This window comes from Oncorhynchus mykiss, chromosome 20 (genome assembly GCF_013265735.2).
Source record: "Oncorhynchus mykiss isolate Arlee chromosome 20, USDA_OmykA_1.1, whole genome shotgun sequence".
NCBI lineage: Eukaryota > Metazoa > Chordata > Actinopteri > Salmoniformes > Salmonidae > Oncorhynchus > Oncorhynchus mykiss.
In genome coordinates this window covers 5,920,473-5,938,657 of record NC_048584.1, presented here as the reverse complement: position 1 = coordinate 5,938,657, position 18,185 = coordinate 5,920,473, and the positions used below count along the sequence as shown (strand labels likewise).

The following is an 18,185-nucleotide window of genomic DNA, read 5'->3' as shown; positions in this document are numbered from 1 at the left end:
TGTGGATATCACTTACGTCAAGCTCAAAGAAGAGGTCTCTCTCCTTGGAGGCAATTTCATAGTCGGCCCGGAGTGCCAGGTCGTGGGTCTTCGCACATTCTCCCAGATCCATACGCTGTTGATGAAGTCAACGTTAGCCAGTCAAGACACAGCCATAGATCCAACATAGTCTGCAATGAACTACTTTAGAAGTCACAAAATATTCAGAATAGATTAACCACTGACTACACTTCAACTGCTGATTCAATAATTACATACGGGTAACAGAAATTAAATTAAAATGTTGCACGGAAGAGTGAAAGTGTAAACTGCAATAAAATGTACATCTTTTCAGAGTAGGGTTGTAACAATACCAAAATTGTACTAACGATGTGATACCAGGCCAAAAGCCTACCAGTGATTGGGTCCCAAGGAATGTAGTAAGGAATATACAGTACCAGTCAAGTTTGGACACACTTACTCATTCTAGGGTTAGTCTTTATTTGTACAATTTTCTACATTGTATAATAATAGTGAAGACACCAAAACTATGAAATAACACATATGGAATCTTGTAGTAACCCCAAAAAATGAAACATATCAAAATATATTTTATATTAAACTACGCAAAAAAAAGAAACGTCTTTTCACTGTCAACTGCGTTTACTTTCAGCAAACTTAACATGTGTACATTTTTGTATGAACATAAGATTCAACAACAGACAAACTGAACGTGTCCCTGAACAAAAGGGGGAGGGGGGGGGGGTCAAAATCAAAAGTAACAGTCAGTATCTGGTGTGGCCACCAGCAGCATCTCCTCCTCATGGACTGCGCCAGATTTGCCAGTTCTTGCTGTGAGATGTTACCCCACTCTTCCACCAAGCCACCTGCAAGTTCCCAGTCCTAGCCCTCACCCTACGATGCAACAGGTCCCAGACGTGCTCAATGGGACTGAGATCCGGGATCTTCGCTGGCCATAGCAGAACACTGACATTCCTGTCTTGCAGGAAACCACGCACAGAACGAGCAGTACGGCTGGTGGCATTGTCATGCTGGAGGGGCATGTCAGGATGAGCCCGCAGGAAGGGTACCACATGAGGATGTCTTCCCTGTAACGCACAGCATTGAGATTGCAGGCAATGACAACAAGCTCAGTTCGAAAATGCTGTGACACACCGCCCCAGACCATGACGGACACTTCACCTCCAAATCGATCCCACTCCAGAGTACAGGCCTCGGGGGTAACGCTCATTCCTTTGACGATAAACGCAAATCCGACCATCACCCCTAGTGAGACAAAACTGCCACTCGTCAGCAAAGCCCTCAGTCCAACCGCTCTCAGCCTATTGCGCACAGTCTGAGAACTGATGGAGGGATTGTGCGTTCCTGGTGTAACTCAGGCAATTGTTGCCATCCTTTACCTGTCCTACAGGTGTGATGTTCAGATGTACCAATCCGGTGCAGGTGGTGTTACGTGGTCTGCCACTGCGAGGACGATTAGCTGTCTGTCCTGTCTCCCTGTAGCGCCGTCTTAGGCGTCTCACAGTACAGACATTGCAACTTATTGCTCTGGCCACATCTGCAGTCCTCATGCCTCCTTGCAGCATGCCTAAGGCACGTTAACGCAAATGAGCAGGGACCCTGGACATCTTTCTTTTGGTGTTTTTCCAGTAGTAATGCCTCTTTAGTGTCCTAAGTTTTCATAACTGTGACCTAATTGCCCATTGTCGGTAAGCCGTTAGTGTCTTAACGACCGTTCCACAGGTGCATGTTCATTAATTGTTTATGGTGCATTGAACAAGCATGGGAAACAGTGTTTAAACCCTTTACAATGAAGATCTGTGAAGTTATTTGGATTTTTTACTAATTATCTTTGGAAGACAGGGTCCTGATGTTTCTTTTTTTGATATTCTTCAAAGTAGCCACCTTTTGCTTTGACATTCACCTGGAATGAATTTCAATTAACAGGTGTGCCTTACTTTGTGGAATTTCTTTCCTTCTTAATGCGTTTGAGCCAATCAGTTGTGTTGTGACAAGGTATGGGTGGAATACAGAAGATAGCCCTATGTGGTAAAAGACCAAGTCCATTAAGGGTGGCTACTTTGAAGAATCTCAAATATATTCTGATTTGCCTAAACTTTGTGGATTACATGTGTTATTTCATAGTTTTGATGTCTTCACTATTATTCTACAACGTAGAAAATAGTCAAAATAAAAGGAAAGCACCTGAAATGAGTAGGTGTCCAAACTTTTGACTGGTATTGTAAATGCATAATAGTCTGCATTTTCATTGTGACAGTAAGGTGACAGCCCACTAATCCTATATGAAACCATCTTTAGCCTACTCTTCAGACAACTTTACACACAGCCTACATACTCTTCCCAAAAGTTAGGCACCAAACATCATTTAAGAAATCAGAAAAATACTGATTTGATTCAGATTTATCTTACAATTACATTGATATGGCATATGAATCGTACCTTTAGAGCATCTGAGTAGACTATCTATGCATTTCCTTTTTTTTCTGTGCCATCCACTTCTGTGCATAGCTACGGTATCATGTTGCTCGCTAGCTAGATAACATGACTAAACATGATCGTTATCAAACCAAAAACTTGCAGCCAGCGACATGGTTTATAAATATAAATAAAACGTGAGCCAATTCGCAGTAGAAAGGGGAGACTGTAGCTCTGGCAATATGGGGCATAACTTTTGAGTTTGGGCTAGATACTGGTGGATTTCAGTGATGTAAAGGCACAAGCATGGCTGTCCCTGCGCTCTACTTTTCCTCTATGGCAGTGGTACTTAGAGGCTGTGACAACGAAGCCTAGTCAGACTGGCCTGCTTGTTCTACAGGCGAAACTAAAAGATACGTATCCACTTCGCTCGCACTGCAAGCCGCGCTAATATTTTAAACAAATGTAACAAAAACCCCATCCCAGCTCACCGTCGCGGCTAAATAACATTTTAAAACTGACAGAGGCGCAGAAGGAACCGACGGAGAGAAGCAGCTAAGGAGGCTAATGGCTGGTTAGGGGATGCGGCTGGCTGCTCACAGCTATTGGATGAAGCACTCATTCTGATGTGCCGTCACACTCCGAACTCTGATATTCTATTTGTAGGACGCCTAGGGATGCAGTCGGTACTCAGTCATTGATTTTGAGAGAGATGGTAGTGGTCACACAGGGAGGAGATATGGTCGTGCCTCTTCTATAGCTCAATGGGTGCACACAGAAGTATAATTGAGATGCTTTTGGCAGACTGCAGTACCCTAGTTGGCCTTCAACTGGAGTTACTCAATGAGAGGGGGCAACACTGAGCTAGCGTGTAACATCACTTCCAGGAGTAGCTCAAACTTCGTATGTTATGTCTTCCATGAGACGCGAACTTAACGGACTTAATTTGGCTTCAATGTGTTATTGAGTCTTCACATAGGAATAAATGATGCCATGTGATCGATGGCTTTGTCCATTCATATACACACAGTATACAAAACATTAAACACCTTCCTAGTATTAAGATTCATCCACTCTTTTGCCCTCAGAAAAGCCTCAATTCGTTGGGCCAAGGACTCTAGAAGGTGTCATTGGCCACAGTTGCGTTAAGTTGGCTAGAAGTCCTTTGGGTAGTGGACTATTGTTGATAGACACAGGAAACTGTTAAGTGTGAAAAACCCAGCAGTGTTTAAGTTCTTGACACAAACCGAAGCGCCTGGCACCTACTACCATACCCTGTTCAAAGGCACTTAAATCTTTTGTCTTGCCCATTCACCCTCTTAATGGTACACATACACAATCCATGTCTCAATTGTCTTAAGGCTTAAAAAGCCTTCATATCTTTCACCTGGTCAATCTATGTCAGGAAAGAGCAGGTGTTCATAATGGTTTTGTACACTCACTGTAGTAAATGGTAGTAGAAGATGTATTGTTAGCCGCTAGTTTACTCCAATGGGGGGGGGGGATTACAAGTGATGCAAACAATTATTTTGGGTTCAATCTGCAATATTGAAGCTGATCTACCCCCCCCCCCCCCCACAAAAATAAAAAGATGTGTCCTTCATCTATGCTAAAGATGCTATGATCATCTCCTAAAGAAAAAAAATAATTCTAAGAAGTTATCCCTGTCATTATGTGCCCCCAAATGTTTAGCTAGCTAATGAGTTAACCATTTATAAAGCGCCTTGTTCAATCATGTTAACGGCCCGTAAGTGGTTTCAGAATGGCTGTGACATGGTATATGCCCCTAGAATAGAGAATTTACATTTTAAAAAATTGTATACAAAAAAAAAAAAAAACATGTATTTTTAAAAAAAAATCGGCAGTAATAACCGTTCAAAAGAAGTTTGGGCTAGCAAAGCCTAATCATTAATTATTGTCTGGGTGTTTTTTTCCTTGGAGCTTCCATATAAAAAAGTGTAGGAGCATAGAAGACTAACATGATCACACTTTAGAGCCCTGGAGGCAGAGACAGCGAAAGTAGGGAGGCAGAGACAGCGAAAGTAGGGGTGCAGCAGCACCCCCTGGTTTGCGCAACCTTGAAGTTCAGATGGGAACAGTAATAATAACTGAAGTCTGGACACTGACTGTAGGCTCATATGTAGACCATTAACTCCTGCATAATTAAGTTTATTGCAGTAAAAGGACCCACCAATTATTAATTTGTCTCAGGAACAAGAGTAGAGAAATATGACTTCTTTCTTTCAGCATCTTGAGAGAATGTGAATGTATGGATAAGGACTGTTGTGTAGCCTAAACGTGATCCTTTTTTTCAGCGAAATAAAAGCTGACAGTATTTCATTTTCAGCCACATATATCATGTATCCAAGATCAACTTAAATACTATCAGAAACGGATTGTTTTCACAGCTTTTCATTTCTTTAAAACTGGTCAAACTGATGACATTCAGTCATTTTGTATGTACAATGCCTTCAAACTATTCGACTTAATCCATATTTTGTGTTACAGATGGAATTCAAAATTGATCATTTTTTCCCCTCACCAATCTACACACAAAACCCCATCGCAAAGTGAAAACATGTTTTTCGAATTCAAAACTAACTAGGCCACTCAATGTGGTCTTGATAAGCAACTCCAGTGCACATTTGGCCTCGTTTTAGGTTATTGTCCTGGTGAAAGGTGAATGTCTCCCAGCGTCTGTTGGAAAGCAGACAACCAGGTTTTCCTCTAGGATTTTGCCTTTGCTTAGCTCTTCCATTTATTTTCATCTGAAAAACTCCCTAGGTCCTTGACAATGACAAGCATAACATGATGCAGCCAATGTGTATTTTTCCAAATACAGTGCATTTGGAAAGTATTCAGACCATGACTTTTTCCACATTGTTATGTTACAGCCTGAAATATTACATTCACCTAAGTATTCAGACCCTTTACTCAGTACTTTGTTGAAACACCTTCGGCAGCGATTACAGCCTCGAGTCTTCTTGGGTATGACACTACAAGCTTGGCACAATTGCATTCTTCTCTGTAGATCCACTCAAGCTCTGTCAGGTTGGATGGGAAGTGTCACTGCACAGCTATTTACAGGTCTCTCCAGAGATGCTCGATCGGGTTCAATCTGGTCTCTGGCTGGGCCACTCAAGGACATTCGGAGACTTGTTCCGAAGCCACTCCTGCATTGACTTAATTGTGTGCTTAGGGTCATTGTTCTGTTGGAAAGTGAACCTTCACCCCCGTCTGAGGTCCTGAGCGCTCTGGAACCGTTTTTCATCAAGGATCTCTGTACTTTGTTCCGTTCATCTTTCCCTCGATCCTTACTAGTCTCCCAGTCCCTGCCGCTGAAAAATATCCCCACAGCATGATGCTGCCACCACCATAATTCACCGTAGCGATGGTGCCAGGTTTCCTCCAGATGTTACTCATCCAAGGGCTTGTAAGTAAGCATTTCACGGTAAGGTCTACCCTACAACTGTTGTATTCGGCGCATGTGACAAATAAAATTAGATATTACCATAACCAAACAAACATGGTTGATTAGAAATTATAGGAATTAACAGTAAATGTGCTACTGGTGATATACAGTGCATTTGGAAAGTATTCAGACCCTTTCCCCACCAAATCTACACACATTACCCCATAACGACAAAGCGAAAACAGGTTGACATTTTTGCAAATGTATTAAAAATAAACAAATACCTTACATAGGTACTCAGTACTGCTATGAGACTCAAAATAGAGCTCAGGTGCATCCTGCTTCTATTGATCATCCTTGAGATGTTTCTACAGCTTGGAGTAAAGCATCGGAATACCTAAAAAATAAACTGAACTTTATTGAAAACCTGTTTTTGCTTTGTCATTAAGGGGTAGTGTGTAAATTGATGAGGGAAAAAAAACTATTGAATCTATTTTAGAATAAAGCATTAACGTACCAAAATGTGGAAAAAGTCACGGGTCTGAATACTTTCCGAATGTACTATATGTAATGGGGAAGTTAGTATAGATGTGCGTATAGAGATACATATATTTGCTACTGCTCGACAAAAATAACAACAATATTGGTCAACCAACAGCCTATCGACCAAACAATCGACCAGTTGACTAATTGGGGTCAGCCATAATTTCTTAGCCAATTTCTTTTGCAGTTTTACTTTAGTGCCTCACTGCAAAGAGGATGCATGTTTTGGAATATTTGTATTCTGTACAGACTTCCTTTTCACTCTGTCATTTAGGTTAGTATTGTGGAGTATCTACAATGTTGATCCATCCTATCACAGCCATTAAACTCTGTTTTAAAGTCACAATTGGTCCCATGGTGAAATCCCTGAGCAGTTTCCTTCCTGTATCTATTTAGTGACTGGGTGTATTGATACACCATCCAAAGTGTAATTAATAACTTAACCTAGGGCTGGGCGATATGGCAAATCAATTACCACGATATCAAATAATGTATAAAAGGTGCATATCTGCGCCAGACTCAAGAATGCCTGAACAAACCAAAGGATTCATGTTTCTTATTTATTGTCAGAAGTAGAACTCACAAATAACATGAACTCCACTTTTTTTTTGTAAAGCTATAAAGCCTTACAAGTTATGAACAAGAAAAAAAAAAACGAATTGTGCAAGTCAATATGCATTATAACTGTTAGCCTAATGGCACATCACATTTGAAGTTCGGGTAGTTGCTGTCTTACAAGCAAGAAAGACAAGTCTGTCTACGGTCTCTGGCTTTAAAGCTGCCGTATGGCAGGTCACCACGTTGTCACCTGTGCTAAAAACACTGAAGGGGAGCTGGTCGCAGGAATGAACAGGTAGCGCTTTGCCAGGTGGCTGACTTTGGAAAGTTTTTGGGGTGGATTGTCCACCAGTCCAGTGGATTGGTTTCACGGTCAGCATCAGTAGACTGAAGTTTGTAGCTGAGTTCCTTTTCTACCCGCTGGATTTCAGTAAGACCTGTGGTAGTGGAGCATGGCTTTTTGAAAAAAAATGCCCAGAGACTCTTTTTAGCTGGCAGTTGTGGTGAAGCAGCAGCAACATCTCCCTGTGCTGGGCTTGGGTTTTCATGTCCCTCATTGACTATCTGTGTGACAGTTCTTGCTTGTGTTGATTTAAACCGAGGGTTGACTAACAAGGTTATGTCCAGGAGGTCATCTGTGGCTAGGTATTCATATTTCTCATTCAGATAGTCCATGACTATTGTTTTGATGATTTGGGTGAGCTCGGTTTCATGACGTCTGTACTGAACAGGTGTAGTTCCAGCTTCAGGTAAGACACACTGACATAAAGACTAACCAGACAGAGCATTTGTGAATTCTAGGAATGGGGTCAATGCCTGGTTGATGATGGACTCAAGATCATCTGTACCTGTATAGGTGGGAGTTAAGTGCCTGGTCTTATAGTCACTGGACAAGACCTGTGAAATGGCTTTCTCCTGCTCCAGTACCCTTTGCACCATCTTTTGACGTGATCCCCACCTGATAGGTGACTCTGTCACCAACTTTTGCTGGGGTAGGTTGCGTTCCTTTGAGCGACTGTTCTTTTTCCACAAATAGGAAAACGCACCTCCCACTTTCTTACACACTCCAATTGCTCAATCTACCTGTTTGTCTCTAACCACTAAGAGAAATCAAGAGATTTTAATAAAAATGTTAAAAATTACAATTCTCTCTTGAGTTACGTACAAATGTAATATTTGACTTAATCAGTTGATGAAAAAAAAAAAAAAATGCACATTTAGTTTCATCTTACCAACCACTTCAAATATACACAATTGACAAGGTTACTTACCATTGGCCAAGTGCAGACAACGTCCAAAACATTGCAGTCGGGTCCATTTGTTGGTTTGAGCAGCCTTCACCACGTTCACACCCCTATTTGTTGTAATGCAGACCTGTCTGTCTTGACTGAGTCCCCAGGAGGTGAGAGCGTCAATGCTATAGCTTCAGCCGTTTGGTTGTCGGGAAAGTATGATGTTTGAAGGCATTTATTTTGAAGATTCCACTCTGTCAAAATAGCGGATAGTGAGGCTAATATAAGGCTCTGACGTGCGACTAGACCAGAGATCGGTAGGAGTAGAAAAATGTAAAAATCTGTCTTTTTTCCCTACACTCGGCGTAGAGTTTCGGCAGTGCAATGTGAGAGAAATGTTTGCGGCCGGGGACCACGTACCTGGGGTAAATTAAATTGATAAGCCTCTTGAAACCTTCCTTTTCGACTGTGCTAATTGGTAGCATGTCCTTAGCAATGCAATGCATAATAGCATTTGTGAGGTCTGTCTTTTCAATGTTTGCTTGTAGGGCATAAACGCTGTCAGTGTTGACTGAGTCGGGCAAACATCACTAGATTGGCTGGTGTTTGAGGGGCGTTGATCAATACCGTGACACAAACTCAAACTTCCTGCATGTTCCAAAGACTGATTTTGCTTCAGACGGTGAAAAAGGTTTGTCGTATTACCAGAATTGGTAGCCACCGGCCTACGGCACAATTTGCACCGAACATTGCTCTGCTCTTTGTCGGACTTCAAAAAGCCAAAACAAAATTACTGAAACATTTTAACCCTTTATCAATAATTTCTTCATTGGAAGCTGCTCCTCCTCCATGGCTATCACTGCCACTGTTTTCACCTACATCACTCATTTTTCGAGGTTAATAGTGGCTACTCCATCCCTCGAGGTGCTAAGTGTTTTTTAGTGGGCGTATACCTCTCCACGTGCAGTGTCACTTCTCCACACGTTCCTAGCTGTGTCACAGAGGTGAAATGGACTGCGGTACCTAATTATTCTATATCTAAACCTTTTTATTTAGTTATTGAGGGAATTAATTACCTCGATAATTATTGATATATCACCCAGCCCTATCTTAACCATGTGCAAAGGAATGTTGTTTTTTTACCCATCTACCAATAGATTTTTAATTTTACCTTTATTTAACCAGGTAAGCCAGTTAAGAACAAGTTCTCATTTACAACTGCGACCTGGCCAAGATAAAGCAAAGCAGTGTGAAACAGAGTTACACATGGAATAAACAAAAATACAGTCAATAACACAATAGAAAAGTCTATATAAAGTGTGTGCAAATGAAGTAAGATTAGGGAGGCAAGGCAATAAATAGGCCTTAGTGGCGAAATAATTACAACTTAGCAAATAAACACTGGAGTGATAGATGTGCAGAAGATGGATGTGCAAGTAGAGATACTGGGCTGCAAAGGAGAAGAAAAAATATATTAATCAAATAAAATAAAAAATATGGGGATGATGTAGTTGGATGGGCTTATTACAGATGGGCTATGTACAGGTGCAATTATCTGTAAGCTGCTCTGACAGCTGATGCTTAAAGTTAGTGAGGGAGATATGAGTCTCCAGCTTCAGTGATTTCTGCAGTTCGTTCCAGTCATTGGCAGCAGAGAACTGGAAGGAAAGGCGGCCGAAGGAGGAATTGGCTTTGGGGATGACCAGTGAAATATACCTGCTGGAGCGCGTGCTACAGGCGGGTGCTGCTATGGTGAACAGTGAGCTGAGATAAGGCGGGGCTTTACCCAGCAAAGACTTATAGATGACCTGGAGCCAGTGGATTTGGCGATGAATATGAAGCGAGGGCCAGCCAACGACAGCATACAGGGCGCAGTGGTGGGTAGTATATGGGACTTTGGTGACGAAACGGATGGCACTGTGATAGACTACATCCAGTTTGCTGAGTAGAGCGTTGGAGGCTATTTTGTAAATGACAGGATAGTCCGTTTTACGAGGGTATGTTTGGCAGCATAAGTGAAGGATGCTTTGTTGAGAAATAGGAAGCCGATTCTAGACTTAATTTGGATTGGAGATGCTCAATGTGAGTCTGGAAGGAGAGTTTACAGTTTAACCAGACACCTAGGTAGTGGGGCAAACAAGTATTTAGTCAGCCACCAATTGTGCAAGTTCTCCCACTTAAAAAGATGAGGCCCGTAATTTTCATCATAGGTACACTTCAACTATGACAGACAAAATGAGAAGAAACAAAATCCAGAAAATCACATTGTAGGATTTTGAATTTATTTGCAAATTATGGTGGAAAAATAAGTATTTGGTCAATAACAAAAGTTTCTCAATACTTTGTTTTATACCCTTTGTTGGCAATGACAGAGGTCAAACGTTTTCTGTAAGTCTTCACAAGGTTTTCACACACTGTTGCTGGTATTTTGGCCCATTCCTCCATGCAGATCTCCTCTAGAGCAGTGATGTTTTGGGGCTGTTGCTGGGCAACACGGACTTTCAACTTTCAGCTCTCTGCAGGTCATTCACTAGGTCCCCCCGTGTGGTTCTGGGATTTTTGCTCAACGTTCTTGTGATCATTTTGACCCCACGGGGTGAGATCTTGCGTGGAGCCCCAGATCGAGGGAGATTATCAGTGGTCTTGTGGAGTTTTTTAGGATAAAAATACATGGAATAAAGCTAAGCACAGGCAAAATCCACAGAGGTAAACCTGCTTCAGTCTGGTTTCCAACAGACACTGGGAGACAAATTCACCTTCCAGCAGGACAATAACTTAAAACACAAGACCAAACACTCTGGAGTTGCAAGGGGTATTTTATATTGATAACAAGTTCAAACAGGTGCCATTAATACAGGTAACGAGTGGAGGACAGAGGAGCCTCTTAAAGAAGAAGTTACAGGTCTGTGAGAGCCAGAAATCTTGCTTGTTTTGTAGGTGACCAAATACTTATTTTCCACCATCATTTGCAAATAAATTCATAAAAAATCCTACAATGTGATTCTATATTTTTATCCCTTGTCTGTCATAGTTGAAGTGTACCTATGATGAAAATTACAGGCCTCTCATCTTTTTAAGTGGGAGAACTTGCACAATTGGTGGCTGACTAAATACTTTTTTGCCTCACTGTATTTGTAGTTGTCCACATAAGTCAGAACCATCCAGAGTAGTGATGCTAGGCGGGCGGGTGCGGGCACCGATCGGTTGAAGAGCATGCATGTAGTTCTACTTGCATTTAAGAGCAGTTGGAGGCCACGGAATGACTGTTGTATGGCATTGAAGCCGATTGGGAGGTTTGTAAACAGTGCCCAAAGAAGGGCCAGAAGTATACAGAATGGTGTCGTCTGCGTAGAGGTGTATCAGAGAATCACCAGCAGCAAGAGCAACATCATTGATGTATACAAAGAGAGTCGGCCCGAGAATTGAACCCTGTGGCACCTCCATAGAGACTGCCAGAGTTCTCGACAACAGGTCCCTCCGATTTGACACACTGAACTCTGTCTGAGAAGTAGTTGGTGAACCAGGCGAGGAAGTCATTTGAGAAACCAAGGCTGTTGAGTCTGCCGATAAGAATGTGGTGATTGACAGAATCGAAAGCCTTGGCCAGGTCGATGAATACGGCTACACAGTATTGTCTTGTGTCGATGGCGGTTATGATATCGTTTAGGACCTTGAGCGTGGCTGAGGTGCACCCATGACCAGCTTGGAAACCAGATTGCATAGCGGAGAAGGTACGGTGGGATTCGAAATGGTAGGTGATCTGTTTGTTAACTTGGCTTTCAAAGACCTTAGAAAGGCAGGGTGGGATAGATATGTCTGTAACAGTTTGGGTCTAGAGTGCCTCCCCCATTGAAGAGGGGGATAACCGCGGCAGCTTTCCAATCTTTGGGGATCTCAGACGATACGAAGAGCGGTTGAACAGGCTAGTAATAGGGGTTGCAACAATTGTGGCGGATCATTTTAGAAAGAGGGTACAGATTGTCTAGCCCTGCTGATTTGTAGGGGTCCAGATTTGGCAGAGGGCAGCTGGGAGGAGGTGCTCTTATTCTCCATGGACTTTACAGTATCCCAGAACTTTTTGGAGTTTGTGCTACAGGAAGCAAATTTCTGTTTGAAAAAGCTAGCCTTTGTTTTCCTAACTGCCTGTGTATATTGGTTCCTAACTTACCTGAAAAGTTGCACATCGTGGGGGCTATTTGATGCCAATGCAGTGCGCCACATTATGTTTTTGTGCTGGTCAAGGGCAGTCAGGTCTGGAGTGAACCAAGGGCAATATCTGTTCCTGGTTCTAATCTTTTTTGAATGGGGCATGCTTATTTGAGATGGTGAGGAAAGCACTTTTAAAGAATAACCAGGCATCCTCTACTGACAGAACAAGGTCAATATCCTTCCAGGATACCTGGGCCAGGTTAATTAGAAAGGCCTGCTTGCTGAAGTGTTTTAGGGAGCATTTGACTTTGATGAGGGGTGGTCGTTTGACCGCGGACCCATTACGGATGAAGGCAATGTGGCAGTGATTGCTGAGGACCTGGTTGAAGACAGCAGAGGTGTATTTAGAGGGCAGGTTGGTCAGGATGATCTATGAGGGTGCCCATGGTTACGGATTTGGGTTTGTACCTGGTAGGTTCCTTGATAATTTGGGTTAGATTGAGAGCATCTAGCTTAGATTGTAGGATGGCCGGGGTGTTAAGCATATCCCAGTTTAGGTCACCTAACAGTACGAACTCTGAAGATTGATGGGGGGCAATCAATTCACATATGGTGTCCAGGGAGCAGCCGGGGGCTGAGGGGGGTCTATAAACAAGCGGCAACAGTGGGAAACTTATTTCTGGAAAGGGGGATTTTTAAAAGTGTAAGCTCTAATTGTTTGGGCACAGACCTGGATAGCATGACAGAACCCTGCAGGGTAACTCCACCCCCTTTGGCAGTTCTATCTTGGTGGAAATTGTTATAGGTGGGGACGGAAATTTCTGAATTTTTGGTGGCCTTCCTAAGCCAGGATTCAGACACAGCTAGGACATCAGGGTTTTGGCAGAGTGTGCTAAAGCAGTGAGAATAATTAACTTAGGGAGGAGGCTTCTAATGTTAACACACATGAAACCAAGGCTTTTACGGTTACAGAAGTCAACAAATGATAGTGCCTATGGTATAGGAGTGGAACTGGGGGCTACAGGGCTTGGGTTAACCTCTACATCACCAGAGGAACAGAGGAGGAGTAGAATAAGGAAACGGCTAAAGGCTATAAGAACTGGTTGTCTAGTGCGTTGGACAGAATAAAAGGAGATGATTTCTGGGTGTGGTGGAATAGATTCAAGGCATAATGTATAGACAAGGGTATGGTAGGATGTGAGTACACTGGAGGTAAACCTATGCTTTGCGTGATGAAGTTTTGCCTCCGGAGGCATCAATTAACGTAGGTGAGGTCCCCGCATGTGTGTGGGGTGTGCCGAAAGAGCTATCTAAGGCAATTTGGGCGGGACCGAGGGCGCTACAGTGAAATAAAGCAATAAAAACTAGCCAAGACAGCAGTAGACAAGGCATATTGACATTAGAGGCATAAAAGCAATCACAGGTGTTCATCAGGAGAGCTAAGACAACAACGGGTAAATGGCGAAGAAAGGGCAGAGCGGGTCAGTTAGATACATACAGGACCTGAGTTTGAAGCTGGGGCCAACAGGTAAATAAAATGAGTTACTGTGTTATTGAAACAGCCCAGGGGGCATTAGTTGTGTACCCGAGTGATCATAGGCTCATGGTTCTGCAGCGATATCGTAACAGAATAGCCTGTTGAGACAACATCGGGCAATCTCGTCGGCAGTCCAGTCGTGATGGATCGGCAGGGCTCCGTGTCGACAATAAAGGGTCCAGGCCAATTGGCAAAGGAGGTAATTGTAGACCTAGAATAAGTTGGTCTACGGGCCTTGCTCGAGGCCAACTGGTGCTTTCTTAGGGACAGAGGTGTTAGCTAACAGTAGCCACTCGTTTTCAGCTAGCTAGCTAGTAGTATTGATCTAGTGTAATGATCCAGAGCAGCAGGAATCCAGTGATATGTTAGAGAGAAGCAGTCCGATATGCTCTGGGTTGATATCGCGCTGTGCAGACTGGCAGGTGATGTCCGAGCTAAGGCTGGCTGATTCCAGGGAAAAGAGGCGAGGACAGCTAGCCGTGGCTAACAAAGACTAGTAGCTAGTTAGCTCCTGATGGAAGTTCAAGATATAAGGAACAAAAATAGCAGAGCCAAACCGCATTGGGTGAGGCGGGTTGCAGGAAAATATATTTAGTTTGTAGATAGAAGTGAGATTAAGATATATACGAAAAAAGACCGGCTATTTACAAGATAAGACAAAGATAGATATACACGTACTACTGCGCCGCAATCTTATATTAAAATTGTTGCCCTTCTTTGAGAGGCATTGTAAAACCTCCTTGATCTTTATGGTTGAATCGGTGTTTGACATTCACTGCTTGACTGAGGGACCTTACATATAAATTGTATGTGTGGAGTACTGAGATGAGGTAGTCATTCAAAAGTCATGTTAAACACTATTATTGAACACAGAGTAAGTCGATGCAACTTATTGTATCACTTGTTAAGCACATGTTTACTCCTTAACTTACTTAGGCTTGCCATAACAAAGGGATTGAATATTTATTGGCTTAAGACAAATCCGCTTGTCATTTTTAAATCATTTGTAAAATATTCTAAAAACATAAATCCACTTTGACATTATGGAGTATTGTGTGTAGGCCAGTGACACAAAATCTAAATGTAATTAATTAAATTCAGACTGCAACACAACAAAATGTAGAAAAAGTAGAGGGGCGTGAATACTTTCTGAAGGCACTAAAATCTTCCCGGTCCCTAAATGTCCTCGCTTCCACAAGAGAAGCAGAAATGCATGAGAAAACTTTTCCAATGTCAACTAGATTATTGATGATGCATTCTTTCATTCTATCGATGTAGGACATTATTCTGGTTAGCAAGGCTTTATTTAGTATTCTAGCGCAACGAGACAAGTTCACTAACAAATAGCCTACCAAATGTAAGAAATTATTAGCAGAAAAATATCTAAACAAGGCTTTAAAGAAATATTTATTCCCTGCACCCCCTGTCAAAACGTATTCCGCCGTCCCTGTCTGGAGGAGACACAATGGAAGAGTGCGCTTAGTCTACTTACAGTTCCGGAGAGGATGTCGTGGGGACAGCAGTTCAGGAGATGGCTTTTGCAGACCCTCTCATCAGTGAATTTGACCCTCTGCCGCGTCTCATCCCCTGAAACAGTACAAAACCAACAGTTAGAAAGACCTCACATACTCATCCACTAGAGCGAGGTATCCAATGCTTTAGCATAACTATGTGTGCCCATATTAGGGTAAAGGGGCATAGACTTGACAATTTTTACAATTGCATCTTGGGAATCTCCTTATTGGGGTGATATGAACAGATACATTGAGCTACAATGTATCATACTGACAGAATGTGTGCCTTTGTACAGTATTCACGACATCCACTTGGGGCCTGCGTGGCGTGTCCCTAATGGCTTGATGTATTTTCTGCTGTGAATTGGAGGCTTACCTTACCAGAGCCTCGAAACTACATGAATAATGTAATAATTTAGGCCTACGTTTGGCTAAGACTCAGAATGACTTTCCACTCTCCTGTCTTTCTGAAAGCCCTTGTTCAACTAAAGAATGTTGGCCTATAGAAAAACAACATGGTAGTAAGCTTACTGTATGGGTGTTATGATTGACATGGACAGGTTCATCAGGCTACCTTGGTCTCATGGCATAGTCATTCAGCTTAAATGGGCTGCCTGTGTCCCTGTAACAGCTGTTACTGTGTAAGCTAGATCTTCTAACTTCAACAAAACAAAAGGCCCTTAAAAAAAAGATTTTGGCTTAGCCTATAGTTGGCGCCAACCAAGTCCTTGGCACAAATGCAACATAGTAAATAATAAAACCAAGAAGGGAAAAAAATGGTAGTTTTATACACACTGCGAGCTGCAACATATACTGTACCCATCTGCATCTTCAAGACCTCAGCTGCAGAATTTTAAACCCACGGTAGAAAAGTATAAAATGGGAACTGTTTTCTTGCCCATACCTGTAGTAAGGAAGTTGATATGAATGACACACAAGTCAGATTGTATTGCTTGATAATAGACGTCTAAAGCTCCTTGGCCTTCAGTGCAACCAGAATGTCTCAGTTCAGGCTGCATGTACTACTTCCAAATTGTAATTCAAAGAGTCATTGAAGAATTTAATATCCTTGTTGTGATGCTAAAAAAAAGTACAACAACTTCCGGAAAGCAAACAATTGTTTGGATTACTATTGTTCATAACAGCTTTAAAAATCATGTGACTCACGGCTCGATGAACATGAGGCTTTTCTGCAACTCCTTTGCAGATTGAAGTAGGCTGGCAAAGATACACTGAACCTTTATGAATAAAATAAAGGGGCCACAATTGTTCAATTTGTATGCAACATATGTCGGGAAAAATTTGAATTCATCTCAACACTCACACACAACCCCACTCGACAAACTCACTTTGTTAGTCTGATTAAGCCCAAAGAAGAACCATGGATTGAAGTCAGTTTATCCGACTTTACGTTACCATTGTAGACATGACATCCTTACTAAATGGCGGCTGTTATGTTTTTAATGTTTGTATCCTTGTAGCCAGATACGTCATTTACTATGGAAGTGGTGCTTCTACAAATGCTACACAATATAGTAGATACTGTGCAAGGTATGACTGTTTTAAGCTCCTGTCAATGAACACAAATATTGTGGTAGTTCTACTTTCAAAAAATGAGTTTACTATTTGCATCAGCTTTTTTTGTATTTCCAACATGATGTATTCTTATTTATAATATAATTAATAGTGTGTTTGTTAAACACCAAAGGTTAAAGTCCAGCATCTAAAACATTTCTTAGATCACACTTAATTTAATAAATTCCAAAACGTATTACTGGTTAGATATACTTCATATTTTTGATGAGTTACTTCTAGTGATCATGTCTTGTTAAACATTGTTTTATGCTTTAGATTATTTGCCATTTTAACCCACATTCGCAGGCATTGTGGTGGAGCTAGAGCTGCAAGCATTGTAGGATGTTGCATTTGCTTCTGTCATTAAGGGTTGTGTGTATAACCTTGTTGATGGGGGTATTAGGTGGTCTCATCTTCGAACGTCAATTTTCCCAACAGTTTTGATATCCATTTATCATGATTCATTACACCTCATAGCACAACAAACTGCTTAATACTAACGTAGAAACACGTTTTTCACACATGCATATAACATTGTGTAATAGTGTCATAGTGTAAAAACGTTTAACTACCCATAATATTCTAAAAACCAGAGTTACATGGCAAGTTCTAATAACTTAAAATTCTTAAGTTAATCGAAAATGTAGCTATAACATGAGTTTTATCCCTGATTTTTCAGGGACCCCTTAAACTCTGAGGCCCACAGGGGCCCTATAGTTGAGAATCACTGATCTAGACGGCTGGTCTATCAACGATTAATGGCGAAGTGGACGTCATTAGCTATGGATACAAACATTAAATCGTGAAACAACAACTAGGCCGGGGCCAAATCATGAATGAGCTCCTTTTGTGTCACACAAACGTCCTCTTGTACGCCATTCATTAAAGGTATGCCCATCTGACACACGACACAAAAACTAGTTTGCTAGGCTAACTGCAAGCCACACTGGCTCCATCTTTTAGCTAGCACGCTAACAAGCTAGCCACCGCCTTTTTGCTACTCACCGTCCCTCGCAGTCCCCATTAGTTGATCGAGCAAAGCTCTCATTTGAGCTTGGGCCGACATTGTTGTGGGTAAATTGTTTAAAGCTTCTCCACACAACACAGACGATAACCCAGTCTATGGAGGTGTATCCTATATTATTGAGGAAATATGTTTACTCTTTGGACAGGCTTCTTCAACGATCTCGCCAGGCCCCTCTTTCGCAGTTGAGGAAATGACGACACCT

General features: G+C 42.0%; 1 protein-coding gene across 2 annotated transcripts in view; it reads right to left on the bottom strand.

Moving 5' to 3' along the window:
- LOC110498845 (putative RNA-binding protein Luc7-like 1) overlaps positions 1-18,185 on the bottom strand; it is a 23,441-nt gene extending 5,256 nt beyond the window's left edge. For both annotated transcript variants that reach the window (XM_021575503.2, XM_036955647.1), the window contains exons 1-3: positions 17,962-18,185; positions 15,360-15,454; positions 17-115 (exon numbers count right to left, since the gene is read on the bottom strand). In XM_021575503.2, coding sequence (XP_021431178.1) covers positions 17-115; positions 15,360-15,454; positions 17,962-18,022 — 255 coding nt within the window. In that variant the 5' untranslated portion in view covers positions 18,023-18,185. The remainder of the gene's footprint in view (positions 1-16; positions 116-15,359; positions 15,455-17,961) is intronic.